Raw genomic sequence first — 27,020 nt, 5'->3', positions numbered from 1 at the left:
ATATATGGGATACACACGCGTGCGATGCATACAACGGTACGTCAGAAAAGATTACCGGCCGGCTACGCATTGGCTACGCCAATGGTTTCCATGGGAACATATTCAGGGATAGAGACCTGTCTGGAATAGTCCCTGGACCAATCCGTACTGTTTACGTTTCCTAAAGAAGAAATTCGCCAACACAGATTCTAAGTATCAACCATTATGAAAGATAAGCTTTCAAAAAAAAAACGTCGAGCGCATTTTGTAAAAGCTTAGAATAGTTTACCGTTACGGAGGAATAAAAGTTTCATGCACTGAAGAAAGAAGATTTAATTTTAAGATAATAAAATGTTTTCTTCTTATCTCCATTTTTTAAATGCTTAAAGATGTTTTAGTTTTAAACTTTTTCCATAAATAAAACACTATGTATTTGGATTTAAAATAGTGTTTCCAATCCGAACACGTAATGTTTTGTTTATTGGAACAGTTTAAAACATCTTTAGATGTTTAAAAAATGGAGATAAGAAGAAAATATTTTAATATCTTAAAATTAAATATTTTTTTTCAGTGTTTTTTTTTAAATTTTTGTGATAAATCTCGTTGAAGAAAAAGAGATAAGTAAATAAAAAGAAATATAGAAAATAAAAAGAGACATCCTCACTCGATTAGCTCTCCCATATCCCTCAACAACACAATAGAAACTCAATGCTACCTGACTGAAATTGTTTCGACCACTCGACCCAACAATTTAGCAAGTTGAAAAAATTTGATGAAATTGTAGATACGACCATCGATATTTTGACTACATCGACTAGATTTCACATGACATGCTGTGATGCTGTCCTCGTTCTTAAACACGAGCTTCTCGAAAGGGAAATCTATATTGACACGGAAAGAATGATTTTGTTTGAAATATCTAAAAATTTAGCAATAAATCTGAATATAATTTTGTTGGATCTTCAAAATAATTATATAAGAATTTTGAGCATGAGTAATGCTACAAAAGTTCTGATATTTATATTCTAGCAACCAGTTTCAGCTTATATAATTATTTTCAAACCTACATCCATATAACTAATTTTTTTAATATTTCGGCTAAACCGTTCTTTCTGTGTGTATTTCCATTATCTTATGAGATTTGTATATAAAAAACGTGTTAATTTTAAGATATTAAAATGTTTATTCTTGTCTCCATTTTTTAAAGATGTTTCACTTTTTCAATAATCAAATTTTTTCAATAAAACATGTGTTTGGATTTAAAATTCTAAAACGGTCAAAATTGAAATATCTTATCTCATTATTAAACATTTGTCTTACAAAGATATTTTAAACGTAAACAATTTAAACAATTTAAACTGCATTTTTTACAGTGTGATAATTGAGATTTACGCTACACGCTAATCATACGCGAATTATTCGAAAGTAAGTACACTAAAAAAAATTTATTAAATCTTATGTATATTCTTTAAATAGCCATTAAGTAAACGTTTATTTTGTAAACATTTTACTTACAATAAATAACTATTTCAATAAAAAAATAATAATTAAATCAAATTAATGATTTTATGAAATATATATTTACATTTAGTAAATATTTATTAAAATTTAGTTTTTTTTTTCTCAATATACAATAACTAAAAAAGTAAGTGCATCTAGGAATCGCCAAATGGCTGTTCCATTTTTTTTTTCCGAGAAAAATTGTTAATTCGAAATAACAGCTCTTTATATGTCACGCTCGTGCGCGAAAACCGCAATCAGTACACATGCATGCGCGATTTTTCTGGCAAACCACAGTTTCAACTGCCTCGAAGTACAGCTGCGGTGGTCCGAGGCGAGTGCATGCTTCGACGATGACGTCTGGTCCCCAATGCGACGACGTTTTCTTTATCCTGCGCGCTACGATACACATTGCAAAGTTCTATGACCGGCGAGAAATAATATGATGTCAGATACACGGATGATGAAAATTCACGAGCACTTGATTTCGTCTGCATCGAAATGTCGAGGAGTACAGTAAACATCGTCAACTAAAATCTCAAGTGCACAGTGTATCATACTTGATATGCTATCGATAAATGAATTTAAATGTTTTCTTGGAACATACCGACGTAATTTATTTTTATACACCAAAAAACATGATATATATGTTACTGTTTTATTAAATATATCTCCATGTACGTCAATTTTTATTTATACTCCACTAATCGTATATGACTCGTAAATCAATTCAAACGAAGAACTTCTTCTGAGTGGTCATCTTCTCTCAATCATTATATGGCCCGCAACATTGACACATGCACATCGCGGATTGGCCAGGCCAGACATCGAGCAGACGAAACCTTGAGGAGCCATATCCTTGAATTTATTGCGAAATCCGGCGAGCGGCCGCGAACTCAGCGTAAACACGCGCCTGCAATTTGCGTGGTTCCTTGCATTTACACGTTGCAGAAATCGATATCTGGATATAAAGTAATTCCGAGCGATGATTTTTTTATTTGTTCACTTAATAGGGAAGAAGCGACACAAACGAGACACAGAACATTAACGTAAGATTAAATCATCGTCTTTTCATCTGTGCATTTCTATCAACGTAGATTAATCTTCAAATAAATACATTGATTAAATTTACTTTTTATCTATCTAATTGTAAGAATTAGAAAAAGATAGAGTGAATTAAACCTAGATTAAAGTTAATCTATATTGATAGAAACAGACCGTAGAAAGAATGATTTTGCTGAAGTATCAAAAATTTAGCTAGTTATAGATCTGAAAATAATTCTGTTGGGTCATGAAAAATTATGTAGAAAATCAACCATGATGAGCAATATCGTAAAAAATCTTGATATTTTTCCTTCAGCTTTCAGTAAGAAGTTTGAACATTTTGCATAATTATTTTGATAAACCAACAAAATTTATTTTTAGATCTGTATCCAGCGAAATTTTTAGATATTTCAACCGTTCTTTCCCTGTAGTAATTATTCTTAGCTCCTAGTAAGAAGTTTAAACATTCTGCATAATTATTTTGATGATCCGACAAAATTTATTTTTAGATCTGTATCCAGCGAAATTTTTAGATATTTCAGCAAAACCGTTCTTTCCCTGTAGTAATTATTTTTAAAATAATATTTGTAAATAATATGTATTAATCTTTCATTTGCCATAGAGAGATATTTTCGTTACGTTCTCTATTAATGGCGACCGATGTCCTAACTCTTACTTTGAGGAATTCTAGTATAAAGAAAATAGGAGAACTACATCACGAGCCACTTTTACAGCTGCATCTTTACAACGTAAAAATAATTGTTACTACGTGGTCTACTGCCTCGATATATTTATATCGCGGCTATCGATTGTCTCCTCGCGTCAGCGAGCAGAACAAGCTGACTGTTCCCATAAAGGCGTTGATCGATAGTTTATCTACGATATAGAAAGAGAGAAAGAGATAGGTAGCTAGACCGATCACTGTACGTAACAAAGTCGCAAATATTGTCACGCGTTACCTCTGCACGACTAAATTAACTCGAAATCTTTCCTCAAGAATGTTATCGATAGCTATGTAATCTTATGATCATCGCGATTAAAACGCAAGTCAAATATTTAACGTACGAGAATATCAATACGCGAAAAGTAAACAGGAAATCATGACACGGAAAGTAAAGTAACGACGTGTGAGTCGTTTCTAGAAGATTCAGGGACTAGTTTGACTAGTTTGCAGCTTCATATTTTGACATTCGATGATTCGATTGATTGATCGCGATCGACGAACATCCACAGCTGCATCGATTCCAATTATCGTCATTTTTCTCGCGGACCACCAGCGAGATAGCACATTTCTGTGAGAGAACACGCGTAGAACCTCCTGGAGCCTCAAAGGACTAAATGGAAGGAAATAGATTGTCCAAAAATACCGAGCGACAGACGAGCTTAAAACGTGGTTAATCTCCCCGCGAAATTTGTGACGATGAGCGATACAATTCTCGTAAATCCCTCGAGCGAGAAGAATTGCGACACAGAAATTTTTGACATTTAAACTATTTCGCTCGAAGAATCCTTGAACTGAGGAAAGTGGGGACAGGATATAGAATTCAAATTCGATTTCACCAATCCTGTGCGTAGGTACGCGTAAAAGTGTTAGCCTATGGAGTGACGTGTGTCGTCGAACGAGTTGCACAATACTTGAGTTAAAGGTGTTCAGTAATAAGACGCGTTGGCCAACGCAACGATTTCTAATTGTGTGCCTAACGTTCGTAATCGCTTTCGACTTAAATCAAATCGCTTTCAACTTGTCAACGAGTGCGCGCGCGCACCCGTTCTCGGTCAACGGCGATCACTGTGTCGAGTGCACATAAACTGAAATTAATCACAGCTATTGATATGCCGGGGGATGTTGAATCCCGCGTAAATCCCCGGATTCTCGGCGATTCGCGATAATTCCATGGAACAAGATATCGCGTCATGCGCGAAAATCGAAAACGGTATTAAATCGTTTCTCTCACAGGATACATGGGTAACATCTCGTTACAGGTAGATGACATCGCGTCCAAAGGATCTCGAGATTTCAACGAACAGGGTTATTACAAATTCCTCTCTCATCCTAAAATTCCGTAACTTTTCCCTGACTTCCAGACAAAATTTCATGATTTTCCCTAATGCTTGCAATAATATTTTGAAACTTTCTGTAATTTCGTCCTGATTTGGAAACCGTCAAATATTTTGTTGAAAAAGCAATTTAACATAGCAATGTAAATTATTATTAATGTTGCTAATACTGCTTGCATTTAATTGTTAAGTTCATAGTATTTTAAAACTGCGTAGGTGTGATGTACATACATTGAACGTCTTTAAAGCCAAAAATTTTAATTTGACAAAAAATTTTACCAAGTTCTCCGACATTTCCATGTGATTTCTGATTTTGCGGCAACCATAACGAGCGAAATCCGACCATGTCCTTATCAGTCTTGTGAGATTCCTGAGGGGAATTACGACCGGCCGTGCCATGCGTCGTCTTTAGAATTCCGCGAATTCTGCTCGTCGAAACTGGTGCAGTCGGCGGGGTGGGCTCGACAATCTCGCAAATTTCATTCCTAAAATGGGTCTGGGTCGTTCGAGAGAGGTGGGAACACTAAACAGGCTGGACTCAGCCGGCGCACCAACGATGGCTCGCATGTCCATATCGTTCTCTCATCCCGAGTAGTATATATACGTCGTCAACATACAAAGAAATGCAGCTTGCTGCAAATGAAGAGCATTATAATCGTGCGATATAACTTTCGAATGACTCGCATCAATATCGCAATGTAAAACGCAAATCATGCTCAACCCATTACGTCTAGTTGAACTCTAATCGCTCCAATAGAGTTCTTTACACGGACAACTCTATTTGCATCCATAACGCAATCCATCTCCCATGAACCGAGACATTGTGACATTGAAACAATGAAAATGTCAGCATAGCATACGCACGATATCACGTTATCGAAAATTCCTAATTAAAGGACATGATATTTATAAACGATATGTCTCTCGAATAATTAAAGTTGTCATTAAACACCGTCCGAATAATTAAATAATCGATTAATTAACATAGCATGTTCCACTAATGAAAGATTACTTTGTTATCGGTATAATACGGCATGATATATGTTGCGAGTTCGGTCGCGGTCATCCGGCAAAAAGGTCATAGACACGCGGGCAGGGCACGTTGCACTTTCCGCGAACGATTCGAGAACAAGACGCGCATCGACGCCGGGCGTCGAGACGAGGCGACGACGGGGCACAGCACGCACTGCAGCGCATTTTTGTCGCCCACGAGAGCCAATCCGAGTACTTCTTCGTCTTCATCCTCGTCTTCCTCCTCCCTGTATCATCCACCTCCTTGTCTTCGTCACCATGGTTGTCTTATTCTGCTTCTTCGTTCTTTGCGAGACCACGAAGGCTACCACGACGAAGTAGAGGTCGACGAAGGAAGGCGCGCTCATGCCGCTGTATGGGAGAGAGAAACGATTCCAGTCGAAGAAGGGCCGTTCTGCCCCGCACATCCCACCCATGGTTTCCGCCGGCCTTGGAGCCACTGAACCACTCCGTGGTTCAACGATTCGAGGCTTCAGTGGTGCTCAACGCGAACGTCAGCGGCGAAAAGTTACGTCGTAGAGAACGACGAGAATAAGTGACGAAGCGACAAACTGGTTGCAGAACGCGATATGCGAACTCGGGAGACTTCTGATAGTAGGATTGTTTGAATGAGATAAGGCAGCACGAATGAGGCCGGCAGGCCGGCCGGTTGGACGATCAGGTCGAATTTTCGCTTTCTTTCCTACCAACTGATGTCTTTTTCGTACCACCCACGCTGGTTAGATGTGAATGAAGAGACTTGTAATCTACGTTGAGTTGGCAGCTTGTTAGCCAGCTCGAAATGCAACGCATTCTTGGGATAAATAGATGTGACATAAAGATACGTTGTGAAAAACAAGGGAGCCTACTCGTTCGCATAAAAGAAGCCGCGTTCCGATAAAACTGTTTCGCCATTCTGCACCAGATGTCCTCTTTACACCTCTCTGTAGAGACTCTTCTCTAATAGAGGAACATGAGAAAGCCATTTTTGATTAGTTTATGTTTTAACAATTCCTGAAGAGAGAGAGAGAGAGAGAGAGAGAAATAGATAAGAAAAAGAGAGAAGAAAATATTCTTCTCTCTCGCAGAGTTTTGTTAAAACTACTATCCTGCATACAAATTGCGGCTCGTGTCTCTTATTGGAGGATCTTCACTCCGTACTGAATTTCATTTTCAGGAAATTAAAAATTTCTGATTGGATATTTAAAAGAGCGTTAGGCGCGGACAAACGGGAGAACTAAAAGGCGCTTCTTGTAAATCAATCGATGGAAATTCTCGGAAACGGTTACTCGACTGAGAAGGAACGGTAGAAGGCACGAGCCCGACGAGCTTTCGGATGCGAAGCACGATCTGGGCACCTTCCGTTTCTTCGTCTAGCGCAGCCAATGGCCGTCACCATGGCAGTCTGCTCGTCACAGCGAATACGCCATCCAATTTTTTTCTCCCCTCGTACTTTCTAAGCCTCCTCCGTCATCGACAGGAAGTGCCACAGTCTGACGATGTCGTCTCGCCTATTGGAGGTTTTACCCCGTAATGTACTGCGTGATCTGCCTGCATGTCCTGTGTTTGTCGACAATATTATCACGAATCTTCTGATACTCGAAATACGGAAGTGTGAGATATATCTTCTTCATTTCTCATTTCTGCTTTAAAAATGTCTATAATATATATTTAAAATCATATATCTATAGGTATTTACGTTTATCAAAATTTTTTGACTCATTGAACTGTTAAAATTCTGGGATTGTTAGAATCCTATCTAGAGAGGAAATGACGAGAACAATAAAGTTACCATGTAAGAAGATTTTACGAAGATAGATCAATAAAGTAAACGAAAAGAGCGGCGCGAGAGCAGCTATGGGCTGGAAAATTCCGTCGAAGTACTTTTTACTTGCCGCAGCTGTTAGACACGGACCATTATCGTTCAAAATGTTCTGCACGAAGGGTGAAGAGCTCTTCGTGAAACGCAGGTATATAACAACTCCCTCCATTGAAAGACAGGTATTGTAACGCCGACAGGCCATGAGGACGAGGTCAGGTCCGGAAGAACACGGGATATACTCTCGGCACACGATAATACCAAAAATCGCCCTGGCACAACGGAAGGACATGCACCACTTTCAACGGCTACCTGTGGAGAATAAACGTATATCTAACAACCGTTCTATCCGTCGCTTTCTCTTTCGAGGTGTAGGAACATGGCGTGAAATGGTAACAGTTCTCAAAACTCAAAATCTTGAGTTTAGTCTTCGGTGCTGCAAACACGCGCGCAAGAATGTATCTAACGCCTATTGTCGCTACCGAGCTTAGAGGAGAATCATTCTCACATGTTTGCTACGTCGAAATTTGAAATTATAATCATTTCGTTCACGATTCGTTCAAGAACGCGACGAGTCGACAGATGTAAAAAAAAAAAAGCGAAATAAAATATTTCGGGCGCGTTGGAACGCGAAACGCGTCGCGGCGATGCAGGACAAACCTGGGCCAGGTCGTCGGTTTAATTACATCGGGCACCTGTCTGCCCGCGTTGTCCGGAGGAAGCGGCGGCACGTGCGTTCGTACACCTTGTCTCTTAACGCGGCCGATTAACTGGTGCGCTGCTTTCCGGCGCGAATGACGTTGATAAAAGACAGGCACGCGTATACAGATGCGACGCTGTTATCTTTCTCTCCTTTTTCTTCCTTGAAAGAGCAAAGTTTACGAAGCTCGATGCACCTGCGAATTCGGTGTGCGCGGGAGAACACGATACGCGAGGCCGACGACTCCTTCTTCAAAGAAGAAGACGGAGAAGGGTAGGCGGGAGGAAAAAGAAAAAAAAATTGAAAATCGGCCGCGATGCAGACACAAATAAATCGCAAAAACATAATAATAGAGAGAGTAAGAGAGAAAAAGAGAGGGAAAGAGAGAAGAGACAGCGAAGCGAGATGAAGAGGAGGAGAGACATTCGAGACAAGGCGGCATGCGGGGCAGAGGGGCAGAGAGGGTAGTAAGGTAGCGCACCACACACGTGCTTTTGCGTCGGTAGGTGCGTGCGCTTTGTCTCAAGGCGAGCTGCTCTCCTTCGCGGCGGTTCTTCAAAAGAGGCCGGACAAAGGAACGGGTATGCGAGATCCATAGGCCGGGACCGACGTTGTGTTTCGCAGCGCGACTGCCGCACGCTTTGGAGGTTGAGAACCCTCCCCTCCATCCTCGTCGCCGGACTCTTTGTTGTCTACGAAGATCGAACGTCGCCAAATCGCAAACTATTAGGTGCCCCGTTATCATTTTCCTCTCTCGCACGATCTCTGTTTCTCTCACGCTTTTCGGTAACTGTCGGATAGATCGACCGTATAAAAAAAACAGATTTCGTTTCTGATCTTCGTTCTGAGAAAAAGTGGTTTGTGAATTTCGACACGATATTTCTCTCGATTCCTCGCCGCCAATCGAGTTTGAGGTCACCGACGTCGACTCGCCCGGGCGAAATATCATTGGGATACTTTACAGGGAGTGGAAAGATTCCCGATATTGGTCGTTTACGTAAATACTTCATCAGGTTGTTCAATCTCACTTTACAGAATTATATGAACAAAGAAAGACGGAGAAATAAAAAGCTATTGTTTAATCTAAATCTCTTTCCTAAAAGAATGTTCTGTTAATGTATTTTGCGCGATTCAAATCATGAATCTTTAGAGTACCGTCATTAATTCGCTTCACGTGATTTCGTTGCCTTTATGTGATCTTTCTAACAAATTTTGATTCTCATTGCACACCGTTATTGTGCGCTCCATTTTAATTCCATTCATGAGATTATAGGAAAAGTATTAAAATTTAAATTCTAATAATATTTCTCTTTCTCTCTCGATCCATAGACGATTTAATTGTCGAGACACGTGTGCTGTGAAACACGTGGCGCAACTACGAGTGCAATATGTCGCTCTAATGTCGTTAGTGTCTCACTAACAATTAACGATGAATCGGGGTTAACGTTTTTTTCTAGCATCATCTCTAAGTTAATGAACGACGATGTCTGCAAACACCATTCGTTAGGAACACTTAGCAATTTCGATCGAGATGACCGATATTCAGAACCAACGGGATCTTCTTTTTTTTTTATATGCGTGGAGAAAAAACATTGTAATTTTTATCTTACGAGACCAGTAAAAAACATTCTCACTATTTTTAACGAACTTATAATTTTATTGGTTGAAAACAAAAATATCGAAGGTAAAAAGCACATTATATAATTAAAGTATCTATTCAAATAATTATCGTCTTAAAGTAAAGTAAACCTCTAAGAAAAATACTTAGTTGAAAATAGAAAACTAGAAGATTCTGATTATATCAATCATAATTCCGATTATTTCAACTAGAATTTTAGTAGATTAACCAGAAAATTTTCTAGTAGATTTAATCAGAAAATTTTCTAATTAAATCTATCAAAATTCTAGATAACTGGAATTCTGATTGATTTAATCAGAATCTTCTTGTTTGTACATTTTCAACCAAACCATTTTCCTCGATATATTTTCAATACGTAAATAAACACGAACAAAACGTTCAAAATTTACTTTACGAAATGTAAAAAGTACAATATTTCTATACGAGAATCATTCATTGATCAGAAAAACAAAGTAAATTTTACATAAGTGGGCGCGTCTGCTTCTCCATGGATCTGTCATTCCACAAAATTTATTTAGAATTGTAACTTTTATTACATACTATTTTTTTCTCCGTGCACATATTGCAGTAATCTTCACAAAGTTCCGCTCGAATAATAAATTCTCGTATAAAAAAAAAGAGCAATAAGAGCGGATTGCTCATTTTTCGCACGCGGGCTCGCGCAGCAGACGTCGGGAGAACAAAATGTTATGTCGAGCGTAAAGGCAACTTAATACCGATCGCGTTACATGTCCCAATAATACCGCGGGAGCGAAAGTTTCTCTCTGAATAATTGGAACACGAGGCTCGGCTTTACAGTCGCGCTTATCGTCGGCCGCATAATATATACATGTGCGTATGTACGCCGCAGCCGTTCCTGCTGCTACGCAACAACCAAACCATCATCGTCGTCATCGTCGTCCTCGTCGGCGTCAGCGAGACACGCGAAAAAAGCCGAGGAAGGAATTATGCATGACTGTTGCACTTCTGAATCGTCTAATAACATGAAAAGACACACGACGCACGTCGTCAGACACGCGATGATAAACCCGAAGCTCCTCGACGTGAGCCTAAGAGCTATGACAGACAAAAAAAACGTAAGCGGTAAGCAAATCAACATTTCACATTATTACTTTAAGCAGTAATCACATTAGCAATTGCACAATTATGATTAACGATTGCCGATTACTTTTTAATCGATCAATTAATCCGAGACACTATGTTTTTTATCAGGATATACTCCAACTGGCGCTTTAATCGAGAAATTACGCGCGAAAATTAATTATTAATGACCAAATAATATATAAAGCACGATCATGTTTGTACAACCCTGAAATATAATTTACAAATTTACTCGATGTTTACGGCAGCATAAATGGTACTTGCTACAATATTCATCGCTAGAAGGTTGAACGAATAACTTATTACAGACTACTTTTTCGTATGAAGGCGCAATGAAAGATTCGTCTATCTGCAGCGAATAAAAAAAAAAGAAAGACACACAGTGCGCAAGGGGAACGGAAGTGGGTCAGTGCCACAAAATTTGTTTTCGTCACCTTCTCTCACATCATTCTCTCTCGAATCGCCGAGGGCTGTGCATCTCTCATTAGAGTGGCCAGAATGCCGATGTCGTCGCCGCCATCGTCGTTGTCGCTTTCCCTTTCCGCGATTTTTGCGATTGCGTAACAGTGACAAAAGCCTTAAAGACTGGCAAACGTAGCCTAACGTAGCCGCCACGCAGCACGTGCCACACACGCGAGTGCTGACAGCTTTCTCGCGATATTTACGGACAAAGAGTCTTTTCGATGACCTCATCTAAATGCTTAGCAATGCATGTTCTCCTCGATGGTAAGCATTTACTTTTATTAAAAATTATTAAAAGCCATAAATACATTCAGGACCATGTTATGAGTTATCATCTCATAATAACATATGTACTTATTTGGAAAATATTTTATAGAAATAAATAAAATTGTAAATTATTCAAAAATAAGCTGTAAAAGCTTAAATGGCTCGTTTTAAACAAATGGCTTAATCACGGCACTTTTGCGCGCCGACCTTCGGAAATTGATTCGATTTCACGTCGCTGCCCGCGACGTATGATTTCATTACTAGAACGGCGCGCGTCGAGGAGAAAAAAAGTTTGGGACAGTGGATTGGCCTCATCTTGAGATCGAGAGTGAACGGATGACTGTGCGACAGGGACCGACCGGATTGTGAGTGGGAAGACGCGTGAGCCACGAGAGGGAAGAGGAGAGAACGCAGAACATAGGCGTATAGTGGGGAAAAAGTGAGAGAGAGAGAGAGAGAGACGAATGTGCGCGGGAGTTCGCTCCTCATTGCAGGCACACGAATGCACGCGCATATATGTATACACATACGCACACATACGCACGCACGCGAAGTAGCGTGCCCGAGAATGCGCGCATGTTCGCTGCGCACGCATACACATGGTCGAGAATCGAGCTAAACCGAGCCAAACAGCGAAAGGATGAAGCCCCGGCTTCGGCTAGAAAGAAGCGGTCGGCCAACACAGTAGACAGTCTTGAATCTTGACCTAGGACACGCATCGCCGACTACGTCACAGTTCGACGTACTATATGAAGGCTCTCTTACGTACTCCGCTTGGTCGACATTTGTACTCGATTCTTAACCAGGATGGAGGAAAGAAAGGTCGGCTGATGGCGAGCGAGGTCGAGGTTTTCCCTTGAACCGGAAAAAAATGCGCTCGCGACACGAAAATACACGCGCATTCGTCGACTACTCGTCGATATTTTTTCACCGCGCGTTTATGATGTATCTGTTTAACATGCAGATTTAAATCAAGATTTAAAATAATCGATGTAATATATGTATATGTAGACGATAAATTAGCGAAGTATGTTAATTAATTATAATTGAATTAATTTATTCTAACGATTTTTTGCAATAAAATTACTTAGTTTTTAAGATACATAATTAGTATCAGATTATTCATATCGTTCTAAAATATTTATGAGCATCAATACTATTAAATTGCTTATCAATTCAGTTTGTGATATTACTCTAATTCTATTAAGATCGCATTTCAAGATCGATGAAAATTAAATTCGGCGCGTAGGATTAGATATATATATAAATTTATATCAAATTATTAAAGCTAAATTATTAAAGCTAAATTATTAAAGCTAAAAAAAAAGATTAACTAAAGATCCAGCTTGACGTTTTTTTTTTGAACATTGATATTTAATGACTCGTTTCTATCAATGTAATTTAATTTGAATCTCGGTTCAACCAACTCTTCATCTCTCTCCCTCCCCCCCCCTCTCTCTCACACACACACACACGCACGTACGCACACACACGCACATTTTTCTCTGTCATTTTCATTTTCTTTTATCTAATCTTGTCTTGTATTATTTTATTATTTTTATTATTATATTTTATTTTTTCTTGTATTCGCGTTCAATTTTTTCTTGTACATTCTCGTATTATACATATATTTTTGATTCGCTCATTACTCGCATTCTCTATTGTTTATTGTATATCATTTTTGTTTGTATATTACTTTTATTTTAATTCCCCTCTCATCTTGTAATTTTACTCATCTGCTAAATGTTCTTAAGAGAATTTGCCGTAGAACAATATAATAAACGCTTTTATCTACCTGTTTCTCTCTCTTTCTCTCTAGAAAAAGGTGAAGAGTAAATTAAACCGAAATTAAAATTAATCTACATTGAGGTAGAAATGGGCATAAGAGTTTCATTTCCTAATTGTTGTGTATTCAAATTTCAAAATTAAAAGACACTTTGTTTAATATTATTTATTTTAATGTAATGAGAAAAGAGAAATGCATCGTTGCAGTCTAATATAATCAGTGCGTAAGAAAGTGATATCTTTATCGAAAGAGATAATTTTTCTCCGAGTTTATTGAGCGCAGCTGTTGGCGCGTTAAACGGAGCCTCGGAGGAACGAGACTCTACAGAGGCTCTCGATGCTTTCCTCGTCCGGACGGAAGTGCCACGTCGAGCGCATTGTTGCGAGCAGAGTACACGGGATGCGGATTGGCCAAATGGAGCGAGAGAGACTCGACCGCCCGCGCGTCCGTGCATAATACATTCACGCCTTCATCGTCGAGTCGTGTGTACATGCGCTTGCATACGAGAGAGAAGGAAAGAGAGACAGAAGTGGGTGGGTTATGCGAACCACTTCCTCTTGGTACGCTCGGTCTTCGGAATAATCGGATACTCGTGCGTGCCGCGTTGCACAGAGAGGATGTGCACCGTTGTGAAAAAGAAAAGAGGTCCCTTTACACTCAAACGACACTTTTTTTTTCACACACGAACTGTGTCGAAACCCGTTCCCGCGCACGAACGCGGTGCACGAACAGCAGCTCCGAACTTTGTCACAGTTTTTGCGCCGACGTTCAATCTTACGCGAGCCAGTAAGTTGCGACAAATTGTAAGAAATCGTCGCCTTAATACTGCGTTCAAACACGATGGTCATCACTATATATATATATAGTGTATATATATATATATATATATAGTGTTTAAAGAATGTGAGATGGAACTTTGAAAAAATGCTTTGCCCTTTCTCTCTATATTGAAAATATAATACAATGTAAACAGAAATTAATAATTTTATTATTTTTCTCAATCTCGATTCAAACATCTTTTTGAATTATATTCCAGTTGCACACAAACTCACAATGACTCGATTTTTTATTTGATGACTTATTTATTATGCTGACAATGATGTAAAACTGACAATGATGACAATAATGTAAAACTAGTATGTTTCTATCCGTGTTAGTTTTACAATAAATAATAAATTTTAAAGTTATCAAAAGCTACAAAACTATAAGTTTAGTGATTAACTATAGCTAGAAAATTTTTTACATTATCAAGTTGAATGAGGTTAAATCTAAATCACAAATTAACCAGATAATGAAAAATTGAGTCTATATGATACTCATATTGAAAGTATTATATTGTGTACTGATATAGTTCAGAATTACTTTGTTACGCGTTATTTTTGAATCGTAAAATTATACCGGGCCCCCGAGTGCTGCGCAGAGACGATATGCAACGCCGCGGGTGCACCGTCCTGGGTGCAAGCTATATGTCCTGCGTGATAAAGAGAGGAAAAGGAAACGCAGAGACCGGGACCGAGATCTGACAAAGGAGGAGCCCGGTAGAAGCATTTAAGGAGGAGGCAGGACGAGACGGTAGAGGGCAGAAAAGCGAAGAAGGTTCTTAGGCAAAGTCTCTTGCGACCGGTCGTGTGTTCGTCGCTTTCTCGGATATTCGATATTCCTCGTGTATCCTCGAATACTGTCTCGCGCCGCTTGGCAGTACCCAACAAACAAAGACATCGTCCTCCGCTTCCGATGAGGCACTCGCATACATCTTGTAGGTCGAAATTCTATCCTATCCTGTCTCCCGCAGGACACCGGCCACGGTATAAATTGATCGACGACACCGGCGGACGGAGTTTACATTATCGCGGCGAGACCGATTCACAAACTTTCCGGTCATTAATTAGCGTTAACAGTCCGCTATTCACCGCAGGTTGAATTAGGAGAAGCGAGATCGATCTTTCATTATCATCTCGTAGGGAATGCAAATTCGTCTTTGCGGTGTCAAGAACTCGGGAGAATTGTTTGGACCGAGGTTCTTCGTGAAAAGCACGTTAAGAGATCCGCGGTTATTAAAGGTTGAATTCTCCCATTTTCAAATTGCTGGAGGATGATAAATGTGCACATGATAGTCATCTGACCTACGGACGTGTAGTTTAATTCGTATTAGCGAATGTTATTCGAAACGGGAATGTAATAAAAGTCACGTTCAATATAATTCAATTCAAAATCTAAAAGAATTCACTTTTATACAAAAAAGTGATTGCCAGAAACGTTCGTATTTTATGTATGACTGACTAGGATCCTATATTTCAAAATCATATTTACATGAATATAAATAATAAGTCTGTTTTTTTATTCCTGCATTAAAACGCACTAAAATTCTTTCTTGCTTTCACCAAATATCTAATCGAACATGAATTTCACTTAAAATTCCAAAAGTATACTAATTCAGCGAGCAGAAAACAGACCTTATATAAGCAAGGTAAAATATGTAAATTATTACAAATTGAATAAAGCAATATAGAAGAAATTAAGCTTTATAAATGTTAATATACTTGACTTTATTGACAAATGAAAATATACGAGCTAGAAGTGTAGTCTCCAGTGTAAAGACAAGGAACATAAGTTTCAATGATCCATAACACGTAAAACACAGTTTATATTATATACACGTACATATAGATTATTATACAATATTTTGCGTGTAAACACGCAATCCTGTATACGAATAACCGCGTACACATCCTATTGAAATATACTGAATGCCTCACGTGACGCATTCGTGTCGATCAAATCCTCAACGATGGCAATTACATTATACGAATTGCATAATTAACGGCAATAAAATTTCTTTATCGCATCGTTCTACATAAATTCCGATAATTTTATATTATTATTAAATCAGTACAAAGTACTTATTTAACAATATTGCAACTGTCATTAATACACCAAAGAGTATCGGCGACAGGCGATACCCTTTGGTGTATTAATAAGCATGTTATGATTTATGATATAACAATTCTATTGAATTGTATTCTATTGAATTGTAGTCAGAATTCGAAAATATTTTCTAAAACGTTTCAAGCCACTCGAGAGACAATTTCAACAGTTTTCTCACAAGGAAGCTCAACGAGAAGAAAATTTCATCTTGATCAAGGATCCCGGAGGGAAGTTCAGTAGACAAGAGAGGACCTCCGGTAAGTTCGGAGGGTAATCCGCGCACACATGGCAGACAAAATAAATAGAAAACGAGAAAAACCGCTCATTTCAGGCAATGCGCCATAAACATCTGCTAGACGGAGGCAACACGTCGAAACTCACAGCGGTTCTCAAACAAATTCGTGCCGGCAGCAACCGATGTATCTCCTTCTGTCTCTTTCCCTCTTAATCTCTCCTACTGCACTACTCTCTCGATCTCGATCTCTCTCATCGCCATGTGCGACGTTTCCTCTTCGACCTACCTATCGTGTTCCTTTCTTTCTCTACCTTTCTCGCTTGTTCCCGCGGGTCGAGTGTCGATCGAGTTTCGAGCATGAGAACGGAAAGGCCCGGTGTGGGTCGGCAGCTGCTTCGGAGACCAACAAAGGCATCAACAACCACCACCACGATCATCACCACCGACACCGGCGCAGCGGCACCAGCAGTACCGGCACCACCATCACCACCACTACACCACCACTACGCTACCCTGGCCTGGCCATCGCTCTGCCGAGCAATTTCTCGTTTTTTTCTTCCGAAGGACTTCCATTCTCGAAATGTGCCGCGGCATTGCGCGTTCGGTCGATCTTTTTGTGCGAGATACGAGAGAAGAGCCTGCGGTGAAAAAACAAATTTCAGGCCGCTGTTGCGCCTCGAAATCGGCCGCGTATGCATCCGATGATCTTGAAAACTGCTCTCGAAAGCCTAACATAATTTTCTGTCACGCTATTATATCTGACTGTAATAAAAGACTGTAATAAAGTGATTGAGTAATAACCGGAGAACTATCTCGTTATTCCTCTTCATTAGTAATTAAACTAAGATTATGCTCTAACGAAATTTAGTGAACCTTGTAATTTTAATTTTTGGACGGCTATCTCACATTACTTTGATTTTAGTAGGAAATATATTTCAAAAATATTTTAAAATAAATTACGATCGATTGAGTAATTAATCGAGTATCGCAAGATTAAGTTTCATGTATCGATCGAGCGAGAAAAATTTTCAAGCGAGCAAGAGACTTCATGTTTGAAGAGAAGAAGCAGGTCGGCCAGTACATAAGGTTTGGTGGAGAAAGCGCGGGAAGTTTCGACATCTTCGCCCGCAAATTGAACTGGAAAGAACGAAGCGACGAGAGGACAGACGGACAGACGAATGGACTGACGCGTTCTCGTAAATAAAGCCATGAGAAAGAGAGAGAGAGACCGGATTTCGGACAGTCGGGCCACGTAACAAAATATCGGCGTCCGTGCGGCCGAAAACACGCGCGTAATAATATTCGCGTAAGCCAGCCCTTTCTCCCGAATGAAGTTTCTGTTTTCACGGCCGGAAACGCTTCATTTTGCCATCATTTCTGCGGCCAGCCGGATCGGAGGGCTTTTGAAAATAACCGCGATGCACATGGGGTGTGTCGAGGTGCATACGGTGTACACGTTTCTATGCGCATGCACGGGCAACTCTCCCACCCCTCCTCGAAAAAGAAGCTGCACTAAAAAAAAAAAAAAAAAAAAAACGAGTATTAACTTTTATTAAATGATGACATTAATTCAGATTAAATCTCCCTATGCCGATCGATGTGACTGACACAGTGGCCGAAGAAATCGGAACGCAAGCACTTGTCGGCACTCTTCATTAATGCAAACGAGCCTAGCTGCGTTCTCGGTCGTTAATCGCGCGATTATCTAGAAAATATAAGAAAGTTTCCCTTTTCACTCGGCGATTAGTGTGAAAACAGAGAATGCGAAAGAGGAGCAAAGAAAAACCCAACCCAAAGTTATCATCTGCCGGTTGAATAGCAGGTAAAATTCGAAGAAATCCGACACTTCCGTCTTAAATATTAACTCTTACCTTGTATTAGTCATTCAGTCAATGCTAACGTGTCGCATAAAAAAAAAGTTACAAAGGAATCTCTGTCCAACTAAAATAAATAAAATAGTACAATACATAAAATATTTTTGTTACAGTTCGTACCTAGATATGCAAAAGCAATGGACAACAGCAAATATAAGTCAAAATATTAAAAACGAACAAATCTAAGGTGACGGATAATATTATTTATTAATTTATATAAAAGTACAAAACTCACATTTCGACTTAATTTATTTCTCTTCAGCCGTGAAATAAATGACTATTACATTTTTTAGTATAGAAAAACAAAATAAACATGTGACTAACATAAATGAAGTTAAGTCGAAACATGCCGTAAATTTTATACTTTTATACAGATTAATAAATAAAAAAAAAAATAAAAATTAATAACGGGAAAATTCCACGTCACTTGACAAACATTTTCACTAAGATACATATTCCCGCAGATAAGATTGCGATATTTTACGAAAGGAGAGAGTAAATCATAGTCGGCACGTGAGGTCAGAATTTCAAACTCGGGTGTGTGAGAGATTACTGTACGTAACCGGTATATCTTACCTGACCGTTCCTGGTCTATCTCCACGAATGAGTCGTAAAAATCGTACGAAGGATTGCCCGTTTCTCTCCTTCCGCGTCTTCCCCCCCCCCTCTCTCTCTCTCTCTCTCTGCTTTTCACGCGTTAACGACAACGCGGAACCCATTAACACGATTTCATCGGTGACACAAATCTTCCGTTTCTGTAGAAAATCCTTACCGGCGTGGCGCAGGATCGCGAGACCACGACACGCGGCACGTGCTTGTGAACAATACGTGGAGGCCACGCCTTCTATCTCTCTTTCCCTCGTTTTATGTTTGAATTTCCACGGCTTTGTGAAAGGAACGTTACGCATAGCGTTATGCATACAATATACGTCGCGCGCGCATGTTTCGGTACTTTTATCGCTTAGAGCATTACAACTGTATCAACAGTTTCTTTTTGTAATCCGAAATTTAGAACGACGACTACGTAAGTATGTTTAATAATATCTATGGTTAAGGCGGTTTATACATAAAAAATATGCAAAAAATATCATAAAATACACGGAGAGAGAAGAACTTCACAATACACAAAAAGGTCTTGAAAAATGTTATCTTTAAACATTAAGTTTCCAAGTCTCATAAAACAAAAAATATAATTTTAATAATAGGTTAAAAGAAGGATATTACACGTAATAAATCATTCAATTTTGAAGTTTATCTAAATTGGAAATAACAATTGAAAAACAAGATATACAGAAGTAGTGGAATAAAAGCAAAAGGGAACGAGTAGATGATTCTACGTCAGGATATCACGATCGCTCTTTGCGCTCTCACAATTCCTGGAAGCTGCAATTACATATTTTTCCTTTTTTTTTTTCGTTCCCCTCGTGAATCAAGTTCCCTCTCGAAGTCACGCGGTACACAAGCTAACGACCTGGATAACCGGCCGTGATATTTCCAAAGTAACGTCATCGTTGGCCACGATGCGACGCGAGGCTATGAGTCTGGCGACAGAGGCACTCATTACAACTTCCGGTCTAGTGGAGAGTTACAAGCGAGTGATAGAGACGTATATAATCGACAGAGAAAGAGAATAGAGAAAGAGAACTGACAACAACGGCCAATCGCAAGGGACAGAGACCAAGAGAGATAATGCGAGAACGAAGAGAAAGAGAAGAGAGGCGAAGAGAGGCACGACGAACGAAAATGATCAACAAATAGCTACATCCTCACGATGAAACGGCGTATCAAACTCATTAGATGTCATCGTCGATTCGACACAATCGCGTTTCGCAGAGAAACCGTCGGAAGTAGAGTCGACAGGCCGCTCAGCCACGCGAGCACGAGAACTCTCGCGTTACGGGGCGGCAATGATTCATGCCAGGTATGTCAAACTGGTTTCGCGCCTGGCCGAGGAATCGTGGCTTATCTACGAGACGCAATGCATCTCGTATTGGAGAAACCAGGCCAGAATATGCATGTAATTCTGTCTCACAGTGCGTCGACAGGAATTCATTCAATTTTCAGCAAAAAATATCTTAGAAAAATTATTATTTAGTACTCACACGTAGAAAAAAAGAGCAAAACATAAAGTAACTCGAATTAGTGTTTTTATAATAATAGATACGCCAGTCTACCGCCACATTCAGCCGCCACATACAAATTAACGTTGATAACACTCAATTTTACCATGGCTGCGTTCCATATAATGCACAACGCTCTTGGAATCATTACATCCTTCTTTAGCAAATGTTAAATGATGCTCACAAGAGCTGTGAGCGCCTAATGAAACGCACATATTTAGGTTGGATATTACTATTAAATGCCTAACGTCATGTATACGCATGTATGACGTTGTCAAAGATATACAAAATATGAGGCTAACTATTTATTGATATCAATTGCGTCAGAAGAAAAATCGGTACTATCTTTGATTATAATATTAACGTATGTCCATATATAACATTTGTATTTTTTTTATTTTTAAATGCAATATTTAAAATTCGTGTTTGCTTGGCTGTATGGATTTAGACCAATCAAAAATCGGTTACTTCATTGGTTTAACTCTTTTATTATAGAACTCTAATTCGAATTGGCGTGCAATCGTAGCACCGTTTCATTCACAAGAGCCGATCAATGGTCGCGCCGGATGTGCAGCGCGAGCGAAAACACGATTCGACGCGATTTACGGCTTCGTGCAAATTGCGAATCCCAGACGACCAGAGGAGCCGTATTTTTCGAAGATATTGCATACGGAAGTATAATTGAATAAAGAGACTAGTAATAGTCATCAAATGTTGAAAAAGTTTGATTAATTTAAACAAAATAATTTTACTTTTCTAAATATTTAGTATTACCAAACGGTTGATTATATTATTGTTTGATAATACTTGCAAAATATTTAGAAAAGTAAAATTATTTTTTATTTGTATTAGCCAAATATTAGATTAGAATTGTTTTACTTAACATTTGATACTCTCTAAAACTTTTTAGAATGATTCTCACACTTAAAGATCGAAAATTGAGCTTCAAGACTCAATTTTCTTTAGAGTGAAATCCCACTCCAAGGAATTGAGTGGCGAATACCAGACTATTGTTCAGTGTACGTTACTAGATTTTTCTGACATTTTCATGTACATACGATGTTTTTCAAAAGTACAATTCCAGGGCTCCGATTCACAACGCTCACAACGCTCGTGATTATTTGTCCTTGTTTGTCATTTGATAGACAAGGATGAAATGATTCCGTAACTCGTTATGACAGTAACGACAACTATTATATATCGTCATAGAACAGATATTCTATATGATAAAAAAATTGCGCAACAGTGTAACGATGTCGTTACTGTCATAACGAGTTGCAGAATAGGGGGAGGGGGGAGGGGAGGGGGGAGTCAAGCTGAGTTAGCTGAGTTAGCTGAGTCGAATCAATAATAATGAAAAATCTGGACCGGATTTTCTAAACGAAAGATTGTACGTTCATCTTCGAATGGCAGGGCGGTTCTCACGCGATAAAACGGTCGATTAAAAAGTATACGCACTAGGGACCCGGAAGGGCAGCGGAAGGGAGAATCGAGCACGTACAGCGGCGGCTCTCTGGAGGCGAGGTGCGGAATTTCAAGCGCGGAACAACCGCGGCACGACGTTGTTTCAAGTCTAACGTTATGTCGCACGGTCAGTATTATATCAACTGCGGTCGTGACGATGACCGCGAAGCCATGCGGCTTCCTTCCTGGCACTCCTCTCCAACGGGAAGAGGCGTCCCTGAAAACTGCTGGCGCGGTTTCATTCGATTTATTCTTCAAATACTACGATCGATTGATTGATCGTATATATGCATTATATATCTCACGCCCGCCAAGTTTCGCAAAACGAACGTCGCGGATCCGTCCATTCACGAAACAACTTAGTGAGACATGTATATGCATATTGCATACATATATACACGGCGTGTACGAATGCACGGGGATGGTGATGTACGTTGGTTCTCCGAACGGTATTGATCGTCGCCGATTATTCAGCGGCATACAATCCACTGACAGACGTTAAGATTTAAATGGCAAGGCCACGTGCCGCGCCGTTGTTTGAATTTCTAAACATTCCGCGAGACGCGCACGAACTTGGACGCATAACATCGTTCGACAATAGGGGTGTTTCCTTGTCCTCCCACCCTCTCTTCACCTATCAACTGAATTACGTTCAATAACGAGAAAGATTTCTTGTCACTTGCGCAGCTTGATAAAAGATAAAACAAACATATTTCTACGAAAAGTATCTTTTCTATATAGTAAATGATCTGTGATACTTCCTTATTTCGATCACATTGTGTAAACACAATGATCATGCTATGTATCGTAAATATTACGAAGGTTAATGAGGCTTCGAAACAAATAGCTTTAATCTATATTCTGAAATGCTTGGCATTTCGGAGAGATTTGGATAAACTGCAACAGCTATTGACACTTCGTTTCCTAATCATGACATATCATTTTTTTTTTATTCATTTAAGAATTAATGGCTTAGATACAATGAAAGGAAAATAAGGAAGATTTCAATCTACTGGAAATCAAATACATCAGAATACATAGTTTCTGATAGAATGGAATCTGTTATTTCTTGTTCCTTATTCCTTATTCTTATCATTGTGTCTGAACCCTGCACACAGAAAAATAACATTTTAATGCTAAGAAAAATGATTACTTAATTTACTTTCTTCCTTTTGAGTAACGGTTATCTTCAACAAAAAATATCTTCTTGACAATAGTTTTCAAATATACTTATTAGAAATTTTAGGAAATTAAAAAAAAAATAAAAACTTTAGAAAAATTTTAGAAAATTTTATATATTATTCGAAACAAAAATTTGTTTTCTTTTGAAGAGTATTATAAAATTGCTCGAAGAAGCGATTTTATATAATGTATAAAATTTCGAATTTGTTTTAATTTAATAATATTGAACAAGGCAGTAAACTGACTGAAATTCAGAAAATATTTGACATAAATAAATTAAATGCTTACGATGTTACGATAGCTCTGCAGATATGAACTTTTGAAATATTTAAAATAATTATTATTTACATACAGAATATATTTCTCTGCATGTAATCCATGTCAATGTATGGATATGCATATCAAATTTTAAGTAATAAAAATTTTGTATATTTGTGTGAATTTTTTCATAAATGAAAAGAAAAAATTCTATTCGAATAATAAAAAACACAGACTTTTTTGTGACTTCACTTTTTGCGGGAATCTTGTTAAACACGAAAAGGTGAAAAGTAGGCATAAAGTTAATATCGATCATTCAATGTATTTCCGGTGGTTCGAAATGCAACCATTTTGGTATTCTGTTCGGAAAGAGACGTGACGAAATAAAAAAAAAGGCGGGAAGGGACTATCATCGGCATGGATAAAAGAAGAGCGGCGAGACGAATTAGCCGTTTCGCAGAATGGTGCCCAGTCTCTTCAAGGTTGGGACCGAAAGAGAGAGAGAGAGAGAGAGAGAGAGAGAGAGAGAGAGAGAGAGAGAGAGAGTCATCGGTCCTCGGCCATGCAATGCAGAAGAATATAACGTGTCTTTATTTACGAGCGTGCGTGTGCGCGAGCAAACGCGACGGTCGTGTCGCATCGTATCGTGTGATAGAAATTGTAATTGTAAACACTATTTCGTTACGGTAGTTGAGAGAATCGGCGACGAATAGTAGAGAAAATGGGAAGGAGAAAAAGGAAACAAAAAAGTACGGAGCCATAATAACGACCGCGACCTACGACAGGTTCGGGGAAAAGGGAAGGGGGAATCCCCGGATATCTCCCGCCCGGTCCACGTCACACGCACGCGCGAGCGCGCGAAATGAAATTCGTACGTAAATTGGTTTAATTGCTCTATCGTAGCCGGTATCAAGTTTCCCGCAGCGTGCGTCGCGTTTACAGTCGTGCCAATGAACTGTCAGTGGCGCTATAATCGCCCGCGACTCCACCAACCGGAATATACGAAAGAAGAAGTTTAAAGGAAAAGAAAGAAAAAGAAAAATTACGCCAAGTATTGGCATTGCAACGCGATTTTGAAAAAAACTGCCGGAGAGACTCGAGTCGTTCCTCGTTGCCTTTCTCACAGTTACCTGTTTCTACTAATGCAGTTTAATTTTAATTTCTCGGTTCAACTAACTCTTCATCTTTTTCCAGGATTTTAAGAATTAGAAGAAAATGAAGAGTAAATTGAACTGAGATTAAAGTTAATTTACATTGGCAAAAACGTGTCGTTTAACTGCCGAGAAATATCGATCATATTTATTATCTACATTATTATTATTTTTACCAATGTAGATTATCGATCTATAATCTCGATCGATTATATAAGCTCATTATAATTTACTCTTTATCTTTTTCTAATTTCTGGAAGTAGAGAGAAGATAAAATAAAAATAAGTTAAAGAGAGATTAGAGTTAATCTATATTGATATAGAAATGGACGTACGGAACAAATGAAATTAATGCCTTACTCTAAAAAATATCGGTTTGACATTATGTAATGACTATAAATCTCACAGTGTTAATATTAACACTGTGAGATTTATAGTGCAGATAATGTGCAGATTTAACACCATGGGTTTTAAATTTACATTACGTGTCGATAACAAACATCAAAGATTATAAATCTATATTAATATTGACACCAACACGATATTCATTATCGATTCTGTTTTAAGACCATCTTAAGTAATGTATCTTAAAATATTTTTATTTAATAATTTAAACATTACGGAAGAAATTTATAAATTATGAAATTAAATTAAAGAGTAAAGATGAATTAATTAAATAATTTTATGTAAAAATATAGATAAATAGTAGAATATATTAGAAAAACGAAAAAATAATTATTAATTAAATAGGAAGAAAGTAGAAAATAGTAAATAACACATTTTTTTTCATTTTCAGTCGACAGAATATTTACTAATACCTATTAATATACCTGAATGATTGATATTGATATAATCACGATTCTTGTATTTGATGCTATCTTAAGTACAGTCTAAAGATGTTATAAGATCAGACGGCTGTGTAATGGCATCTTAAGACATTACTTAAGACGATCTTAAAGATAAGAAAACCAATTATGAATATCGATCTCAAATCTTGAATAAAACACCCGTGCGTCTTGCTGTTAAAATTGACAAGGACGAATCCTCAGCCGATAGAATACCGGGGATAAAAAAAAGAGAGACGTAAAATTTCGCACAGAGTGCTAAACACACACTTACCCTGTCGGCCGACGATCTCCGCCACGTGTTCGCTGCTGGGCACCGGCACGCACTCGGTCATGTTCTGGCTCTTCTTAGAACGCGCCTCCTCGAAGACGGCTGGTGCGGTCTGTAGCGGATCCGGATCATTGGTGGTGCCGTTGCCGTTGCCGGTGCCGGGGCATCCGGATGAGCCCTCCGGAATACCGAGCATCGACAGCTCGAAGGCAAGCTGAAGGGCGCGTTGATCTTCGAAGGAGACGCCGGCACCGCCGCCGTTCGTGCCGCGATCCATCTCGCTGAACAAACTCGTCGGCATTTCGATCGATTACAAATTCCCGTATATCGTGCGACACCAGACAAAACGTTGACAACGACAATGCCGATGATGGTTGAAAACGTTGCACCAGGGTCTCCGCGCTGTCGAATGTCCACCGTATATTCACGTCGGTCTTTCCTCTCTCTCTCTTTCTCTCTCTTCCGTCGTCTTCTCTCTATCGAACAAACGAGCGGAATTATTCGCGTCGCCTTGACGAGGACGACGACGACGACAACGATGATGGTGATAACGCGACGAGGATTAACTTCCCACCGATTAGGGTCGAGCGTGATGGTCCTTAGCGTCGCGACGCTACGCTGCGACTGTTTACGACGCGTAAAAAAACTCAAAGAGGAATTCGACGCACCGCGCGGAAGATAACGAACGTTGTCGGCTTGGTTTGATCGTTACCTTTTCCGCTCGCAAGCAAGCCGTAATCAGCTCTCCGGTCCCCTCTCGTGGAAATGTGAAAACGTGGGCTGCGACGACGGCGCGGTGTGTGATAGTAGTCAGTCGCACGTTCCTCTTCGTGCCGGGAGGCACACGCCGGTTCGTGTCTACGTCGTACGTATCGCGCACCGGCAACGAAAATGGCCTTCCCGATATCCCCCACTGTACCTTCCCGCCGCCGAACGCGTGTAGTTTGTGCTATGCGGTTGTTCGTGTCGAAGAGCGGTTTCCGTAGTCACTCCACTCTTACGCTCGTTACTCGTACAGTCGCTTGGTCTTCGACCGATGCTTTCGTTCGTTCGTTTCTCCACCTCCACTTCCTTCTCCTCTCCGTCGCGCGATCTTCTCCCTCTCTCTTTCTTCGACTACCGACGACCGGGACGACGTGACGACGATTCGTGTCGTGCGTTGTTCGGCTGCCTTGTCACTTCGACCGACTGGAACTGACTCAGCCGTCCAAGAAGTCGATCCGTCGCGCGAGACCGAAACACTGAAAACGAAGGCAAGGGGCGCGCACGCTTCTAGAATCTCGTCCGCTCCGTTTCCGCTCTCTCCCTTCTTTTCTCTCTTTCCCGCTCG

The 27,020-nt window shown here is 39.4% G+C and overlaps 1 protein-coding gene across 1 annotated transcript in view; it reads right to left on the bottom strand.

The window, feature by feature from the left end:
• LOC108691258 (RNA-binding protein MEX3B) overlaps positions 1 to 25,991 on the bottom strand; it is a 39,342-nt gene extending 13,351 nt beyond the window's left edge. Inside the window, exon 1 of the mRNA XM_018198932.1 lies at positions 25,694 to 25,991. Within this exon, the coding sequence (XP_018054421.1) occupies positions 25,694 to 25,991 (298 nt within the window). The remainder of the gene's footprint in view (positions 1 to 25,693) is intronic.
• Positions 25,992 to 27,020: the final 1,029 nt, after the last annotated feature.

This window comes from Atta colombica, unplaced genomic scaffold (assembly GCF_001594045.1).
Source record: "Atta colombica isolate Treedump-2 unplaced genomic scaffold, Acol1.0 scaffold105, whole genome shotgun sequence".
Classification (NCBI taxonomy): Eukaryota; Metazoa; Arthropoda; class Insecta; order Hymenoptera; family Formicidae; genus Atta; species Atta colombica.
This window is presented reverse-complemented; position numbering and strand designations above follow the sequence as displayed.